We start from the raw sequence: 17,632 nt of genomic DNA on the forward strand, positions 1-17,632 counted from the left end.
TCAAAAACGATTCACTTGGTTTCCGGGGCATCCTGCCCCAGGAGGAGGGAACTGCCGCCCTGTCGCGGCGCGGGAGCCCTGCAGATCCCCCGGGGACGGGAGGCCGAGGGCGGGCAGCTGGGACCCTGGGACTCTGGGCCACAGAGGCCTAGGAGGTGGCTCTTACTCTGGGGCCGGCCGCTGTGGGGGGGAGGTGAGAGGTGGACTCGCAGCCCCTTCGGCCACACCCAACTCTAGCAGGAGCGGCCTCTGACAGGCCTGCCCCTGTGACCACCCCCCCAACCCCATGACCACGGGAAAGGCTGGCCCGAAGGAAGGGCTGGATCGGGACCCTCCCTTCCCACGCCAAACCCTGTAGGGGCCCTAAACTGGGTTCAAACCCATCCCCCATTCCCCTCCACCAAGAGGGTCCTCCCCAGGGCCCGGCATTCCCTCCACCCGCCAACGCACCCGCCCAAACATTCTGTACTCCATGAGGACAAGTCCACCCAGTGCTCCGGTGACCACATATGTGGGCAGGTCGTGGCCCCAGCACAAGCAAGCTTGGCAGTGGGGGCTACAGTAAGTGGGGCAAGGGGGTGGGGTGGGAGAGTTCGGCTGCCCTGGGGGGTCTGGCTGATGCCTCTGGTGCTGGCTTTGGGCCAGGACGTCCCTGGGTTCCAGGGCTTAGGTCTGAGGCCATTACGGCGGCCCCATCACCCAGGCCGGGCCCCCAGCTGCCCAGGGCTCGGAGCCGACGCCCCCTGAACTGCAGGTCTGTGGGCCACCTGGGGGAGCTGCTGCCAGAAGCTGGTGGCATCGGGTGCTTGGGAGGGGAAGGGGCCAGTTGACATCGCAAGTTCCTGAGGGGCTCTAGAAAGCAAACAGAGTGATGGCTGTCAGAAAGGCTGTGAGGCAAGGGGAGGCCACAGCCCACCCATGGCCCTGCAGCCCCAAGGCCATGGTCCAGGCCAGGGGTCCACAGGCAGCAGCATCCCTGCCCCTCAGGCTGCTCCACTGCACCCCACGTTCTGTGTTCCCAGCCCTGTGACCCCTGGCTTCTTGGGCAGGCCCACCTTTGCGGCAGGTAAAGCGATCCCAAGACCTGGTTCTTTCCCTGAGAGGCTGGTCCCCCGTACCCGCCTGCATAGGCACCTGCAGTCCTGGCATGCCTCTGTCCTGACCCTGGCTCAAGGCCACTGCAGCTCACCCTCCTCCTGGCTGCCCTGCCTGCCCTCCCTCCACCCCTGCAGCTCCTGGCCACTGGGTGACCAGCTGCTGACCCCTCTCTCTGCCCCTCCACAGTCACCCACCAGCAGGGCAGAGGCTTGACCTGCCCTGTTCCCTGCCCAACCCAGCCCCCTTGACCAGGCTCCCACACAGGAGGGTCAGCCTGCCAACCGTGGGGTCGCCCCTGCTTACAGTGCCCCCGCCCCGCCTGCCTGCCCACTGAGGGAGGGTCCTTTGCCTCGAAGGTGTAGTCACGCTGAAGCCAGAGTCCTTTGAAGAGGGCACTGCATGGCTTAATTCTGTGCCCGAGTACACCTGCCGTCTTCGGGGTAAAGCAGCAGCACCCTCCCTGCCTTGGTCTCCTGGGAAGGCTGCTGGCTGCCGACCCCTGGCCTGGTGCCTGTGCCCCTGAAAGCTGCCCAGTGGGCATGTTCTGCCTGCTGGCACGCTGGGTGGCTGCTTCTTTCTGTCCAGACCACTCTGACTCTTCACACCACCCTTTTTTTTTTTTTTTTTTTTTTTTTTTGAGACAGAGTCTCCCTTTGTCACTAGGCACCAGGCTAGAGTGCAGTGGCGCGATCTCGGCTCACTGCAACCTCTACCTCCCAGGTTCAAGAGATTCTCCTGCCTCAGGCTCCCAAGTAGCTGGGACTACAGGTGCGTGCCACCACGCCCAGCTAATTTTTGTATTTTAGTAGAGATGGGGTTTCACCATGTTGGCCAGGCTGGTCTCGAGCTCTTGACCTTGTGATCCGCCCGCCTTGGCCTCCCAAAGTGCTGGGATTACAGATGTGAGCTACCGCCCGGCCCACACCACCCTTTTGTGGAACGAGGTCTCTCTTGAGTACAGCCTGGATGGCCACAAGGTCACAGGGCTTGGACCATGACTTGGGAGAGGGAGGACTTGGGTTGGCCCTCCCCAGCCCCAGAAGGGGACCTCCCTGTCACAGTCTCTCTCTGAGACCGGCTGAGGAAGGGAACCAGGCTGAATGTCCGACCTGTAGGTGTCACCGACAGAGGTGGGGTGCTGGGTCACTCCCAGGCATTGCAGACAGGCTCAGTACCTGGGGCCAGGCTCGGGGGGCTGGGGGGAGTCTTGGGCTCTGCCTGGTACACTTGCTCTTCAGGGGCCCTCCGTCGGCTCCCGGGGGCTACAGGCCCTTCCTGTTGGGACTCCAGGTGCCTATAGGGGAGGGGGTCGGGTGGGGAGAGGAGGAGGAGCTTCAGCCCTGGTCCTTCTTGGAGTTGACCCAAGTGCACGTGAGGTTCAGGGATGGACCAATGATGACTCAGCCAAGGTAGCCCCAGCCCTGACCTCCCACGAGACAGACACACACAGTAGCAGGGTCGGGGCGACACCCACCCCATGCCAAGCTCCCTCCAGGGCCTAAGCCCGGCCAAGGCCGGGAAGTCAGAGCTGTCTGCAGGGTCAAGCTCTGGGCTGGAAGTGCTGGTGGCCAGATCTCCTGGCCTGTGCTGGGACAGCTGCTCCGGGGGCTCCCTGCCCTGGGGAGGAAAAGGGACTGGTCTGGGGATTCTCCCCCTGGAATGGTGGTGGGGCAGGGCACCGTCAGGGCTGAAGCCCCAGATGCTGGTGTCCATGGGGGGCTCGGGCCCTGGAGGCTGGTCCCTGGGAGTGTACCTGGCACTGGTGCCTACGCTCCCACAGGGCTTTGGTGGGGTTCCCACACAGGACTTGGCCAGCACCTGCGGGAGACAGCATGGCTGGGCCTCGTTCGGGGCTGAGGGGCTGTAGGGTCAGCTTTCGGGTGCGTCAGTTACCATGGGTGAGGCTGCTGGTGTTATCTTCTGGGGCCAGGTCCTCAGAAAGCAGGCCGTCAGGCGGGGGGCCCCCAGGGACCAGCAGCGGAAAGGGCCAGGGCCTGGAGGTTCGGGGCCACGTCTCAGGCAGGGACAGCTCAGGGTCAAGTCTCCGGATGGGGCCTCCGTGGGGACAGTCTGCCCGAGGGTCAGAAGCAGAGGTCATCAAGGCCCAGGCCAGCTGGTCAGCCCGAGAGCCCGCCCCAGACTCTGTCCACAGACCAAGGAGCCCGACACCCATGCTTCGCGGCCAGAGGCTGGCCTCTGACGCTGCTGCCTTCTGGAGAGGCCCTCCTCTCCCACTGTGGGCTGCTCAGAGACAGTGTCCTGGACTCTGGGGACCAGATACCCCCAGGGGTCAAGGCTGGGGTGGGGCATGAGACGTGGCTGTCCGTCTCTGAGAGTCCTGGGGTGGGGGTCTCTTCCTGCGGGGAGCTGGGGCTCAGCCGTGGGTCCTCTGGGCAGTTGCCTGGGGTTATCGTACCCAGCCGGGGGAGGCTGTTGCCCTTCTTGATGGCTTCCTTCACCGCAAGCCAGTCCTGGCTCAGCCGCAGGGGGGACAGTGGGCCTGTGTGTGCGGCCGGAACTTCGTCCAGGACCTGAAGCTGGGGGATGAGCTTCCTCACTTCTGCTCTGTAGTTGTACCCCCTGGGCACCTGCGGGTGGACAGGGAGGGAGGGCAGGTCTGGGTCAGGTGGGCCCTTCAGGCCAGCTCTTTCCCAGGCTCCCTCTTCCAGACCCACTGTGGGGCAGGGCAGGGGCAGAGGTGGTGATGCTGCTCTGCTGGGGCGGGCATGGGTCACTCTTAGACCCCAGGGACTTCAGGGATGGGCTCTCACCCGCTCAGGATGCAGGACCCAAGGCTGGGGCCAGGGGTGCCCTCTGGCCCATGGAGCTGCCCTGAGCTCAGGGCTCTGGCCCACGGAGCAGTAGCCACCAGGCAGTGGTGGATGCTGACCCCAGCATGTGTCGGCATCAAGCGGTAGCTAATGAGGCCAACGCTGTGAGCTCAGGGCGAGTGTGGCCTATGCAGGGTCTGCGACTTCCCCTAGGGCCTGCACGCACCTGTGCCAGCTCTAAGCAGGGCACGCACAGGTGGCACAGGGAGGTGATGTGTGCACAGCGTGGTCTCCGGGGCCTGTGGGGCCAGACGTGGCTCTGGACAGGGCGTATACAGATGTGTGCACAGGGTGGTCTGTGGGGTCTGTTGGGCCGGGCGTGGCTCTGGACAGGGCACACACAGGTGTGTGGGTGTGTGCACATCTGTGTACATGATTCTGTGTGTTTCCGTGTGGCTTGTGTGTGGGTCTCACGGGTGCATACGTGGGTTGAGGGATGTGATGTGCTTGCCGGTGACCCTGTGGGATCTGGGAGGGCTGGCCCAGGAGGACGCCCTGGGAGCTGTCAGCCTTCTGGTGACAGAAGAGATGAACTCTTGGTGAACAGGCCACAGGGCACAGGTGGGTACAGAAGTCCCTGCCGGAGGGAGGGGCCCAGGGCTGGAGCCACAGGGAGCCTCCCATTGCCACGCACACGCTGGCCAGGTGCCCGGACACGCACCTTGTTGGCGGGGCCGGGGACTGGCTGCAGGCACACCAGGTTGCCCTCCAGGGTGAGTGTGGCCAGGCGAGGGCACAGCTGCAGGAAGCGCACCTGCCCCAGGTCCTCCACGCTGTTGCCCTCCAAGTCCAGCAGCTCCAGTTGCCCCAGCAGGCACAGCGGGCTCAGGTCCGAGATGTTGTTGTAGGATGCATAGAGTTCCTGGGCAGCGCGGGACTCTGAGCCAGGGTCCAGCCCGGCCCTCCCCAGCCCAGGGCGCCCAGACTCACCTTCAGCACTGGCAAAGCGGCGATGCCATCCAGGTCAGTGAGGCCACAGCGAGCCAGCCACAGCACCCGCAGGTGGCCCAGAGATGTGCCCAGGTCCCTGCAGAAGGCAGCGTTTGGTGGTCGACACGGTGCCCAGCACTGTGCCCAGCCACCACCAGCCTATGGCTGCCTCCAGGGCAGGGGCAGGTGTCACCTCGAATGGTGGCCTCTAGGCTGAGGAAAAGGGCCTCTGCCTTTCTCTCCTGGCTCTGGTGTGGGTACAACGTCCCCCTCCTTCTCCAAGCCCTGGAGGGCCTGGCCCGGGGAGCTGCCCTCTGTGGCGGGGGAACCCCGCAAGAGCCGAGGCAAGGGTCTGAAGCCTCAGCATGTTGTCACATAAACATAGCATTAGAGAAGAATTAGAGATACAGTTATACAGCCATTCCTATATACCCAATCATAAGTCATCACATAGGTATTCATATGTAATCATAAACACATATACGTATACGATCACATAATCTTTCATCTTACTGAGTCTTGGGTCAGGAAGCCTGGGACTGAAGTGGCATTGGAAAAGAGGTGACCCTAAGGCAAGATGCTCTAAGCCCTCTGTCCCACCCGCGCAAGGGCTGCCGGAGGACGTCCGGCTGTGCCACGGTGCCTGCGCTGGGAGAGCGCCCGCTGTTTAGCCAGCCAGGGAAGGAGACGTCTCCGTCCGGGGGAGTGAGAAGGAAATGCCGCTGCTGCAGGCTCTGGGGGTGGGCCCGGCGGCTGTGGGGGACTCGCGCGGACATCCAGGGACTTTATGGTCTCTCTGTGGCGCTGGGCCTTGGTGGTCTCGCTCCAGGGCTACTTTCAAATTCTGCCTCTGCAGCTGGTTCCTCTTTTCCTCCGAAGGTAAGAATCAGGAATAGTAACGTAAACCTTAGCCATCTTGTTCTTTTTTTTGTGGCGGGGACAGAGTTTCGCTCTTGTTGCCCAGGCTGGCGTGCAATGGCGCGATCTCGGCTCACCGCAACCTCCGCCTCCTGGGTTCAGGCAATTCTCCTGCCTCAGCCTCCTGAGTAGCTGGGATTACAGGCACGCGCCACCATGCCCAGGTAGTTTTTTGTATTTTTAGTAGAGACGGGGTTTCACCATGTTGACCAGGACGGTCTCGATCTCTTGACTTTGTGATCCACGCGCCTCGGCCTCCCAAAGTGCTGGGATGACAGGCGTGAGCCGCCGCGCCCGGCCCCTGTTCTTTCTTGGCAAGTGTGAAGGAAGTGCTGATGCCCCAGGTTTTCTCCTGTCTCTTTAAAGTCCTAGACCCCCGTCTCCAAGGAACGTGATTTTCCCGACCCTGCCACTGACCCCCATGACCTTGCCCTACCTGCCCTGCCCCCTGCTTTGTGCTCCATAAAAGTCGGAGCATCCGGGCACTTGGGCCACTGCCGGACTCCGCGCTTTCGTGGGCAGTGGACCCCGGGCCCAGACTCTGTTTTCTCTTTCTCGGTGTCTTGTGTCTTTTATTTCCACAGTTTCTCGTCTCCACACCTGTAGAGAGGGACTCACGGGACCCTGCAGGGCTGGACCCTGCAGCCTCACGGCGGGTGGCTCAGCCACGCCCCACCTGCTGCCTTGGCTGCCCTTCCCCAGCAGGTTGCAGGCATCACAAGGTCTCTCTCTCTCTGATGATCCCCTCAGTAGCTTTGGGGGCACTCAAATTCGGAGTAAGGGTCTGGAAAGCTGCCTGGGAGCCTGAGCCCCTGGACGCTGAGGTGGAAGGGCTTTGCTGGGGGCTGACCCAGTGCTGAGCTGGCAGGTTTGGTGGGGAGCAGCTGCTGGAGCTGGCGTGGGTCAGGGCAGCTCGTCGTGTGCGGGGACACGTTGTTTCCAGCCCGGCCCCACGGTCTCTGTCCACTCTGTCCCCCACTGCAGCCTCACTGATTTCAACCACGCGCTGTCCCGGGACCCTGTGCCTGCCGCTTTCTGCGCATCCATGCTGTCTCCGAACACCTCCTTGTGAAACCGTCGGGCAAGCTCCCAGGCTGTCCCCCACTGCGGCCAGATTCCTCCAGGGCTGGGCGGTTCCTTGCAATGCTCTCCACCCGGCTGTCTTCCTGCCCGTGGCTTTCACTTCCTTCTGTGGCCCGCCGGGTGCACTCCCTATGGTCTGTCTGCCTTCCGAGCGTGGAGTCAACATCTATCCTCAGCCTGCTGCCTTACGTGGCTTTCCCACTCGGCTCTTAATCGGCTGGGATTTGTGTCTAGTGATTTATTCAAGAGAGGTTAATGGAAACTCCTTGATCTCTGACTCACTCCCAGACGGCTTCTGGCTGGGAGCTTCTGCAGCCATTAGGCTGCGAATCGCAGCATCGTCCCAGGAGGCTGCTGAGGCTTTTGTTCCGGTGTCCACTGTGGGGACGTCTGAGCAGCACTACGTTTTTTCTGTCCTTAAAAAACAACCTGCCGGGTGCAGTGGCTCACGCCTGTAATCCCAGCACTTTGGGAGGCTGAAGTGGGTGGATCACCTGAGTTCGGGAGTTCAAGACCAGCCTGGCCAGCATGACGAAACCCTCTCTCTACTAAAAATACAAAAATTATCCAGGCGTGGTGGTGGGCGCCTGTAATCACAGCTACTTGGGAAGCTGAGGCAGGGGAACTGCTTGAACCAGGGAGGTGGAGGTTGCAGTGAGCCAAGATGGCACCACTGCACTCCAGCCTGGGTGACAGAGCAAGACTCCGTCTCAAAAAAAAAAAGAAACTTGAGGCCAGCCACAGTGGTTCATGCCCGTAATCCGGGCACTTCAGGAGGCTGAAGTGGGAGGAGCACTTGAGCCCAGGACGTGGAGGCCGCGGTCAGCCGTGGTCACGCCACTGCACTCTGGCCGGGGTGACGGAGTGAGACCCTGTCTCAAAGAAAAAAAAAAGACAACCCCATTTCTTTTCTTGGCTGCCCCAAATTTTTGCCTTTATCTTCCAGCCGGGAACTTCATTAGGATGTGTTTCAGTGCCGACAATTCAGTTTGTTTTTCCTTTCGGTCTGTAGCTAGATGTCTTTTATTTCTGACAAGTTTCTTTGAATATATACACATTCTTTGAGACAGAGTCTCATTCCAGGCTGGAGTGCAGTGGTGCGATCTCGGCTCACTGCAACCTCCTCCTGGGTTCAGGCAGTTCTCCTGCCTCAGCCTCCCGAGTACCTGGGATTACAGGTGTGCACCACCATGCTCAGCTAATTTTTGTATTTTTAGTATAGATGGGATTTCATCATGTTGGCCAGGCTGGTCTTGAACTTCTGACTTCAGATGATCCACCTACCTCGGCCTCCCAAAGTTCTAGGATTATAGGTGTAAGCCACTGTGCCTGGCCTGATTCTTTTATTTTTATTTTTTATTTTTATAGAGGTGATGTTTTGCTATGCTGCTCTGGCTGGTCTTGAACTCTTGGACTCAAGCGATCCTGTTGCCTGGGCCTCCTGAAGTGCTGGGACTACAGGCATGAGCCAGCGTGCCCAACCTATTTATTTATGTATTTATTTTTATTTATTTATTTTTGAGACAGAATCTTGCTCTGTCGCCCAGGATGGAGTGCAGTGGCACTATCTTAGCTCACTGTAGCCTCCACCTCTTGGGCTGAAGCAATTCTCCCATCTCATCCTCCTGAGTACCTGGGACCACAAAAGTAGCTGCCACCACCCCACCTAATTTTTAAATTTTTTTGTAGTAATGGGGTTTCACTGTGTTGCCCAGGCTGGTCTTGAACTCCTGACCTCAGGTGATCTACCCACCTCAGCCTCCCAAAGTGCTGGGATTACAGGCGTGAGCCAATGCCCGGCCCATTTCCTAGCTTTTGTAATATTGCCTGAGATTTTTTTTTTTTTTAAGAGATGGGGTTTCACCATGCTGGCCAGGCTGGTCTTGAACTCCTGACCTCATGATCCACCCATCTTGGCCTCCCAAAGTGCTGGATGACAGGCGTGAGCCACTGTGCCCGGCCGTTGCCTGAGATTTTAATTCACTTAATAGCTGTGATCAGCTAAGTTACAATAGTGTTTCATTGGATCATCTTACCTTTTTTTTCTTTTTTTTTTGTTCAGAGCCTTGCTCTGTCTTCCAGGCTGGAGTGCAGTGGTGCGATCTCGGCTCACTGCAACCTTTGCTTTCCAGCTTCAAGTGTTTCTCCTGCCTCAGCCTCCAGAGTAGCTGGGGTTGCAAGCGCGGGCCACCGTGCCCAGCTAGTTTTTGTATTTTTAGTAGAGATAAGGTTCCACTGTGTTGGCCAGGCTGGTCTGGAACTGGACACTGAGGCAGAAGAACTGCTTGAACCTGGGAGGCAGAGGTTGCAGTGAGCAGAGACTGCGCCACTGCACTCCAGCCTGGGTGATAGAGTGAGACTCTGCCTCAAAAAAAAAATAAAGTAAAATAAAATAAATATCTGAAGGAATTTAATAAAATACATGAAGATCTGGAAATAGAAAATACTGGAAAACACTCTGGGGGCGAAGACACAGTGGGCAGCTCACAGAACTGGGACAGAGAAGGGGCCTGGAAATGAAGCCAGGCCTGCAGCAGGCACCCCAACAGTGCCATGAACGGGTATGGGAAACAGACTTCTTGGAAGCACGCCCCCTAGCCAGGCGTGGCGGCTGACGCCTGTAATCCCAGCACTTTGGGAAACCGAGGCAGGAGGATCACTTGAGATCAGGAGTTCAAGACCAGCCCGGCCAACATGCTGAAAATCTGTTTTTACTAAAAATTCAGAAATTGGCTGGGCATGGTGGTGCCGGTAATCCCAGCTACACAGGAGGCTAAGGCACGAGAATCACGTGAACCGGGAGGTGGAGGGTGCAGTGAGCTGAAATCACACCACCGCACTCCAGCCTGGGCTACAGAGCATGAGTCTTCCTTCTCAAAAAAACAGAACAAAAACAAAGAATCTAAAAAGTGCCCCAATGCAAGACGATTAGACGATTGATATTCTTTTTTTTTTTTTTTTGAGACAGAGTTTCACTCTTGTTACCCAGGCTGGAGTGCAATGGCGCGATCTCGGCTCCCCACAACCTCCGCCTCCTGGGTTCAGGCAATTCTCCTGCCTCAGCCTCCCTAGTAGCTGGGATTACAGGCACGTGCCACCATGCCCAGCTAATTTTTAGTATTTTTAGTAGAGACGGGATTTCACCATGTTGACCAGGATGGTCTCGATCTCCTGACCTCAGGTGATCTGCCCACCTTGGCCTCCCAAAGTGCTGGGATTACGGGCGTGAGACACTGTGCCCAGCCCACTTGATATTTGCTTCATAAACGGAGGTAAAAATAAGGAAAATCAAGAAAACATTCAAAGCGCGGTTGCGTATTTAATACCTATCCTCATCTGGAAATAACTAGATGTGGCCCTTGAAGCCCAATTCAAACAGCTGGAGAATGTTCTAGAACTCTGGAATTCTTCTGCCTTATGCTGCTGGGAACAGGCTACATAAAACCAGGAGCATTTTCACAAAATCCACTTTGCCCAAACCTCCAGAATAACGTTCCTTCCGCCTTGTTCTCTCCCTTCCGATGATGTGAGAACCACCACGTCTTCAGCTCCAAATTGTGAGTAGCTGTCAGGGCACGGAGCCTCCCGTGCTCCTCCTGGGGGCTGCCGTCTGCTCCGGGTTCCGTGGGCGCGTTCTGGCTGGAGGTTGCTGTTCTTGCCCAGACCCCAAGCTCCTGGCCTCACGATGCAGCCAGACTCCCCGGCTGCAAGGCGTGGTGCAGAGGCCAGAAGGCCCCCAGCCTTAGTAGGCTTTGGGGTGTCCACCAGGGACAGCTCACGGTGGGGGCTCTGGGCCCAGGTTAGGGGCACCATTGGGGTGTTTGCTGGCCACGCGACCTGGCATGACCACCCTGACCCTGACCCAGCTCCGAGTGCGGTGGTACCTGCAGCTGGGGCCTCCCACCCGTTAGACGCAAGACCTACAAGTGCCAGGGTCACGCGGCAAGAGGGTGCATCTGGGCTGAGCCAGAGGCCACAGGGCATAGGCAGGACCCCCGGGAACCAGGCTGGCCCAGGAGTAGTCCTCTCAACAAAGACCCGCTGAGAGACCCCCTCACACCTGGGAGGGAGCCCACACCTGCCTGAATGTCCCAGGCTCCCCCCACCTGCCCATCCACCCTCCGCAGGGTCACTCGGGGTGAGGCAGCCAGCAGGATGGTGCTCTCTAGGCCCCTGGGACCCTTGTCGCAGCCCAAGGGCCCCCACTCCCACCGAGTTCTCCCCTCACTGCTGCAGGCCTGGGGTCCCCTCACGGCAGGGGCCCCGCCTGCCCCACCCAGGCGCTCACCTGAGGGAGCCCAGGTGGCTGCCATTCAGCTTCAGCTGGTCCAGGTTGGGCAGGTGCACCCCTGTAGGGCCGCAGGAGGAGGAGGTTGGCCGGGCCCTTCACCCCACCCACCTCTGTACCCTCCTGCACCCCGAGGCATCAGTGGCCCCGCCCCCTCACTACTCGTGGGCCAACCTCACAGGCCTTCCTCTCTCCACACCGAAAGAGGGTTTGTGTGGCACCCGGGAGCTGTTCCAGGGCTGTGGCTCCTCTAACGACCCAAGGGGCCTTCTGATTCCGTGGGCCTGGTCGAGGGCCTGGCCCAGCTGCCCTGAGCCCTCAAAGCCTGATGCTCCGGGGCCTCGTCTGCAGCCGGGCTGCGAGAGCCGGCTCCAAGGGTCAGCTCGGGACGGGGGCCAGGCTGGCATGGCTGGGCGGTGGTGTTCTCTTGGCCCAGAGTCTGGGCCCTGCCCTTGAGCTGCCACCAGAGCCCTCCCCTGGCATCGCAGACCATTGCACACAACCGCACACAGGACAGCGCTCGAGCCGGGCGCGGTGGCTCAAGCCTGTAATCCCAGCACTTTGGGAGGCCGAGGCGGGTGGATCACGAGGTCGAGAGATCGAGACCAACGTGGTCAACATGGTGAAATCCCGTCTCTACTAAAAATACAAAAAATTAGCTGGGCATGGTGGCACGTGCCTGTAATCCCAGCTACTCAGGAGGCTGAGGCAGGAGAATTGCCTGAACCCAGGAGGCGGAGGTTGCGGTGAGCTGAGATGGCGCCATTGCACTCCAGCCTGGGTAACAAGAGCGAAACTCCGTCTCAAAAATAAATAAATAAATAAAAGAACAGAGCTCGGGCCCAGATCCCCAGAGCACAGGGCCAGACGCCCCAGCCCGTGTCTCTGCACAGCCCAAAGCCCCAGGAAAAGGCCCTGCGTTTGGAGTCTTTTGTAGGATGGGGCGTGGCCCTGTGAGACAGAATCCCTGCCCCATGAGGAGAAGGGGTGCAGAGCAGGCCGTGGGGGGAGGCGGGACTGGGCACAGGCGCTCCAAGACCGTGCCTGGTGGGAAGGGCTGGAGCGAGTGCAGACGGCCTCGGGGGCGCAGAGTGACCACAGGGGTCAAGGAGTTCACAGGCTGCTGCAAAACCGAAAACCAGGCTGACCTGGACCTCAGCCGGAGGAGTGCGGACGGCCAGCAGCCCGGGGTGGGAAGGCATCTCCCGCTCTAAGGGTCACTGCCGGCTGGTGCCGTGGCTCACAGCCGAGGCGGGCGGATCACCTGAGGTCAGGAGTTCAAGACCAGCCTGGCTACCACGATGAAACCCCGTCTCTACTAAAAACACAACATCTAGCTGGGCGTGGTGGCGAATCCCTGTAATCCCAGCGACTCGGAAGGCTGAGGCAGAAGAATCGCTTGAATCCAAGAGGCGGAGGTTGCAGTGAGCCGAGATCGCACCATGGCTCTCCAGCCTGGGCAACAGAGCGACTCCGTCTCAAAACAAAGGGGGAAAAAAACGAAGTCACTGTTGGGGCAGCTGTTGCCATGTGATCACGGTCTTCAGCTCGGCTGAGAGTCACGTAGGGTGTTAATTCCTGACTTTGACCGTTGTGCGGCATTTAAGAGAATGTCCTCCCTCTCAGGAAACACACACTGAAGCGTCAGTAACTAAAGGGGCCTTGTATCTGCGACTCTCAACTAGATCAGAAAAAGTAAGCACCGCGGCCTGATGTGCTGTGCATGCGCGGGAGCGGGCAGGGGCCCAGACGCACCGTGAACGTGTGAACACACGAACACGTGAACCTGGCGAAGGAGAAGGGACCTGGCGGGGGCAGGGAGGTTTTGTTTCCTTTGCTGCAGGATCTTGCTCTGTCCCCCAGTCCGGAGTGCAGGGGTGCAATCTCAGCTCACTGCAGCTTGACCTCCCACCTCCCGAGTAGCTGGGGCTACAGGCACCACCATGCCGCTCTCATTTTTTTTTTTTTTAATTTATTCACTTATTTTTGAGATGGAAACTCACTCTGTCGCCCAGGCTAGCAGGCAGTAGTGCGAATTTGACTCACTGCAACCTCCGCCTCCCAGGTTCGAGCAATTCTCCTGTCTCAGCCTCCCAAGTAGCTGGGATTACAGGTTCGTGCCACCACACCCTGCTATAGCTGAGATTATTTCAAGATGAGTTTCAGGAGACGCCATATGGCACTCAGCACCATATCGGCCTCTGCGCCTCTGTGATGCTGGTGTGGGTGTGTGGGGTACTAAGTGTGCTGGGGGTACTGGCATGGGTGTGCTGGGTACTGAGCATGCTGAGGGTACCGGCATGGTCGTGTGGGGTACTGAGCGTGCAGGGGGTACTGGCGTGGTCGTGTGGGGTACTGAGTGCGTTGCCCTCTGCCTGTACCTGACACAGACCTGAGGTGAGGGGCCAACCCTAAGGAAGCTGCTGTGCGGCCTGAGCTGAGAGGTGTGGACAGCTTTGTGGTCATAACCAGAAAACGCGTGTTGTTTACCGGGAGGCCTGGCCGTGGCCGTGGCTTTGGCCATGGTGGGGCATGACGGGGCTCACCAAAGTTCCCCAGGCTGCCCTCGCGGGTGTCCACACACACCTCCAGCGCCCTCACCAGCCGAAGGTCATCCACCAGGGCCAGGGCCTGCTGTAGAAACCAACCGGGGGTCAGCGCCAGTCCCGGCTCTCCCCACCCTAGTTCCATCTCTGCTTCTGGCTGATAGGACTCGGGGGGGGGGGGCTCCCGCTGGAGCGGCACAGACGTTTCCCTGCCTCGGCCATGCTGGCCTTGGCCTGGCTGCTGGGATGAGTTGAGCAGAACCTGGCTGCACGTGGCTGGTAGGGCCGTTGCCAGGGAAGGACCTGCCCTGGGTGGGGGCGGGCACCTCCGAGGAGACTCCCAGGGCAGACACACTGCACCCAGAGCCCAGACTCCAGATGGCACCGGGCCCTGCCCTGAGCTGTGAGCCACCTGGTCTCCTGCTCGAGGGAAGGACTCTTCTTGGTTGGAGGGCAGTGGATGCTCAGCCTCTACTTGTGGGTTCTGGCCTGGCTCCCTCCTGTCTGTGACCCAAAGGCCTGGGGATGTCTGTGTCACCGAGCACCTGGGGCCAGGCTGGGGATCCAAGGGCAGAGTGGGCAGAGCAGGCCTAGCTGTGGGGGGCTGGGCTGAGGCCAACCGTTAGCAGGAAGACCAGCAGGAGGGGGACCGAGGGCAGGCTGGACATCAGCAGAAAGGGGTCCTGGGATGTCATCCCACACAGGCCTCTGTGGCCAGCGCCCCCGTGCCTGCACTCACCAGCCGGGCAGGGGACAGGTACTCTTCTACCCGCTGCTCTCTGCGGCTGCCCTGCTGGCCGCCAGGGCCCTTGCTCTGTGGGCAGGGGTTGTGCAGGCCTTGCCAGCTCAGCTCCCGCACCCGGATGCTGGCGGTGCTGGGCCGAGACCCACGGGATCTGTCCCAGACTGCGTCCATTCCCGTGAAACCTGCTGGCAGAGGCAGAACGCAAAGCTCCAAGTTTTTGTTCCTCTTCCTCCGTAGCCCGGCTGAGACCCTGGCACAGCCCTCAGCCCCCTCCCCACCCCACACAGCGAACCCTTGGTGCCTGCCTCCATCCCGAGCCTAGAGAAGGCTACTGACTCGGCTGGGTCTCATGGGGCCCTTGTCTGCCTCGACTCAGCCTGGAGCGCCGCTCACTCCCTCCCCCAAGGCCTGCTCCAGCGGTCTGCTCCTAGGACACTCTCCCGATGTTTCCGCCCATCCTCAGGGTCCACGCAGGCAGTGCTGGCTCCAGGCCGTCCCATCTGAGGCCCACGAGGGCTGCGAGCTTGGGGGTGCCAGGCCAGCTGCCTGCCACTGTGGGGTTCCCAGGGCTGCCTCAAGCTCTGGGCTACGGGTCTTTCTCCACCTGATGGTCTCTGAGCTTGGGGTCCAGGATCAGGTCCCAGGCCTTCCCCTGCCCACCCTGTGCCCTCTGAGCCCTTTCACCTGCAGGCAGCCACCTTCTTCTGCTGTGGGTCAAACATCCGGGCAAGGAGGCGGCATGAGCCTCAGGCAGTACCTGCGAGAGTCAGGGTGGCTTCCTGGCTGGGTCACTGTGCCCAGGGGAACCTGGAATGGGCCGGGCCGAGGTTACAGCACACGCAGGTGGGCAGGCCAGTCCAGGACCTGACCATCTCCCGACCCAGCTGCTGAGGAGGAAGAGAGTCAGGTGTGTGACTGATGCTGGTGCCTCTGGATCCCCCAACGCAAAGCCTGGTGCTCATCCCAATCCCACTTCCCTCCTCCGTGATGCTCGTGTGGGTGTGCGGGGTACTGAGCATGCTGGGGTACCAGTGGCACCCCATTCTTCCAGAGCCCCTTCCCAGGCCTTTGAGGGTGTCTGCCCGGTGTGTCCCTGGACCACCTGCACCAGGTGAGCCTGGTGTTGCCCCTTAAAGATGCAGATGTCTGCCTTGGCCCCAAGACCCTGCAATCGTGAGCTCCAGGGGTGGAGCCAGAAGTGTGCTTGGAGTGTCCGGCATCCTCCTCCCTGACTTGCTTTGTCTTCAGTCTGGACCTCCCTCCTGCAGTACCCTCCCAGCCTTCCCAGATTTATTCTCCTGAGAAGACAGATCCCCTTCGGAACCCCGTGTGTCTTACTACGCGTTGGGTTGAGGGCCTGCCTCGCCCCAGAGCTGGGTGTTTCTTTGCTGACCACAGTTGCAGGAGAGGGCGCTAAAATATCTGCAGAAGGAAGCCGTGAACAGGTGGATGCACATATAGCCACTTAGAACGTCCTGGCTTTTATCTGCTGACCTCGTGCGGACATTGAAGACGCGTCCTCTCCATCCTGTCTAGAGCTGCCCCAGTACCAGCTGCCGTGGCTGGCCGTTGACGGAGGTGGTGGGGGGAGTGCTGGAATGGGGCAGCAGCGCCGGTTCCCGTGCCTCAGTGGCCTGGCCTGGAAGGTGACCGTACAGCAAGGCTGAAAGAAGCCCACAGTAGTCTCATGGAGTTTCCAGCCAGTCTCCCCTGCTGGCTGCCTTTCCCCAGCCGGGGCAAGGCCTGAGGCCTCAGCAGGACCCCGCCACCTCCGTCCAGGCCTCCAGCCTCCAGCCTCATGGAGGGTGAGAACTGGCCGGGTGAGGCAGCCCCTGGACACCCATGGGTGGTACCGGGGGCTGGGTCAGTCACCTTCGTTTCCTCTGTGCCCGAGAGTCCCAAGTATCAGGCTGGTCTGAGCCCCAACCCCTGGGGGTGCAAGGACCAGGGGTTGGAGGCTGTGGAGTCCGAAGCCCCCCTGGACTCCCAGCTCAGACACTGCTCCTGGAGTTCTTGCCCAGGCCTGAACCGTCTATGCACTTCACGGCCCTGCTCCCACCCTGCATCCACTCTGGGAGCCCCCAGGCTCCAGACTCCAGCTAGTGCCATTCCCTGGTGGGTAGCTCATCAACTCTGGGTCCCCGGGAGCCCTGGCCCCTTCACCATGGGGGCTGTGAGGGCGGGGCCTGCTCCCCTCCTGAGCCCCACCCTGGAGCCTCCGGAGCATCCTGAGTCCTTGCCTCTGCGTCTCCCTCAGGGCAGGGCTTGGTGCCCCTCCCGTCCCCTGACAGGGAGCCCCTTCAGTGCAGCCCCAGGGGCGGGTGGGGGCCAGGGTCCCCAGAGGACCGGATCTGACGTGCGGACCATCACTGCGTCCCCGCTGGCTGTGCCGCTTCGTCCCCCGTCCAGGTCTCGGCGCGGGCTCCCCGCTAACACCGGGCGTAGAGCGAGGCCTGCGGCTCCCACCCCAAGGGTGCGCTGGGCTCTCACCTGAGGGCTCGGCCCAGGTGTCCGGCCCTGGGGGCTCGGCCCTGGCCGCCCTCCGCCGCCTCCTACTCCCGGCTGTTCCTCCGGCCGCGGGGTTGCGGCCTCGGCGCCATGGCAACGAGGGCGGGGCCTTATTTGAATACGCAAATATTTATAGGCGGGAGCCTCGCGTTCGGCGGGGTGGAGCCACGCCCCTTAGCAACGGTTGCTAGGGCGGGGCCACGCGGGCAGTTCGGCGCGGGGGCGCCCTGCAGCCCCGGGCGATCCCAGCGGGAGGGTGCCAGCCCCCTTTGGCTCCGAGCCGGGCCGTCGCGGTGCCCGTGTCGCGTGTCCTCGCCATCCCGGCGCTTCCCCCGCGGGGCCGGCAAGGCGGTCTCTGCAGGAGGCTCGCGCCCACCTTTCCCAGGGCCGCGGCCTGCCGCGCTGAGCGCCGCTTGGAAGTGAGGCCCGCCGGGGAGCGCGTCCCCAGGACCAGGACACAGGCCGGGCGCCGGAGTGCGCCCGAGTGCCCGGCTCGCGGGGGCGCCGCCTCTCGGCCGCGTCCGTGCGCGTCCGTCCCGAGCCGGGCGCTGACTGCGGCCGCGCGGGACCCCCGGGACCCCACGTGGGTGGAGCCCGGGGACAGCAGCGACCAGCGCGGGAGGGCGTGGCGGCGGGACGGGCGCTGGGCTGGGCACAGGCAGGGTTCGCGGCACCGTAAGCCGCC

General features: G+C 61.0%; 1 protein-coding gene across 7 annotated transcripts; it reads right to left on the minus strand.

The window, feature by feature from the left end:
- Positions 1 to 46: 46 nt before the first annotated feature.
- On the minus strand, positions 47 to 17,174 carry LRRC56 (leucine rich repeat containing 56). Of its 7 annotated transcripts, none has more exons than XM_010331193.3 (14): positions 16,930 to 17,174; positions 15,778 to 16,078; positions 15,124 to 15,246; positions 14,434 to 14,621; positions 13,695 to 13,782; positions 11,149 to 11,209; positions 4,860 to 4,956; positions 4,591 to 4,791; positions 3,515 to 3,686; positions 2,992 to 3,168; positions 2,852 to 2,916; positions 2,573 to 2,715; positions 2,274 to 2,392; positions 47 to 852 (listed from the first exon to the last, which is right to left on the minus strand). In XM_010331193.3, the coding sequence occupies exons 4-14, from the start codon at positions 14,608 to 14,610 to the stop codon at positions 557 to 559; spliced, it is 1,596 nt and encodes a 531-aa protein (XP_010329495.2). In that variant the 5' UTR covers positions 14,611 to 14,621; positions 15,124 to 15,246; positions 15,778 to 16,078; positions 16,930 to 17,174; the 3' UTR covers positions 47 to 556. The 7 variants fall into 7 exon arrangements, with proteins under 7 accessions (XP_010329495.2, XP_010329496.2, XP_039327015.2 ...); XM_010331194.3 differs by having other exon boundaries at positions 15,124 to 15,323; XM_039471081.2 differs by having other exon boundaries at positions 15,124 to 15,326.
- Positions 17,175 to 17,632: the final 458 nt, after the last annotated feature.

The sequence above is a fragment of the Saimiri boliviensis genome, chromosome 6 (assembly GCF_048565385.1).
Source record: "Saimiri boliviensis isolate mSaiBol1 chromosome 6, mSaiBol1.pri, whole genome shotgun sequence".
NCBI classification, from domain to species: Eukaryota; Metazoa; Chordata; class Mammalia; order Primates; family Cebidae; genus Saimiri; species Saimiri boliviensis.

Coding starts and splice junctions, on each gene's coding strand:
- LRRC56 (XM_010331193.3), bottom strand. CDS start 14,610: ATGGACGCAGTCTGGGACAGATCCCGTGGGTCTCGGCCCAGCACCGCC. Junction 11,210..13,694: donor GGGCAGCCTGGGGAACTTTG/GTGAGCCCCGTC, acceptor GCGGCCCTACAG/GGGTGCACCTGCCCAACCTG. Junction 3,687..4,590: donor TCCCCGGCCCCGCCAACAAG/GTGCGTGTCCGG, acceptor GTCCACCCGCAG/GTGCCCAGGGGGTACAACTA.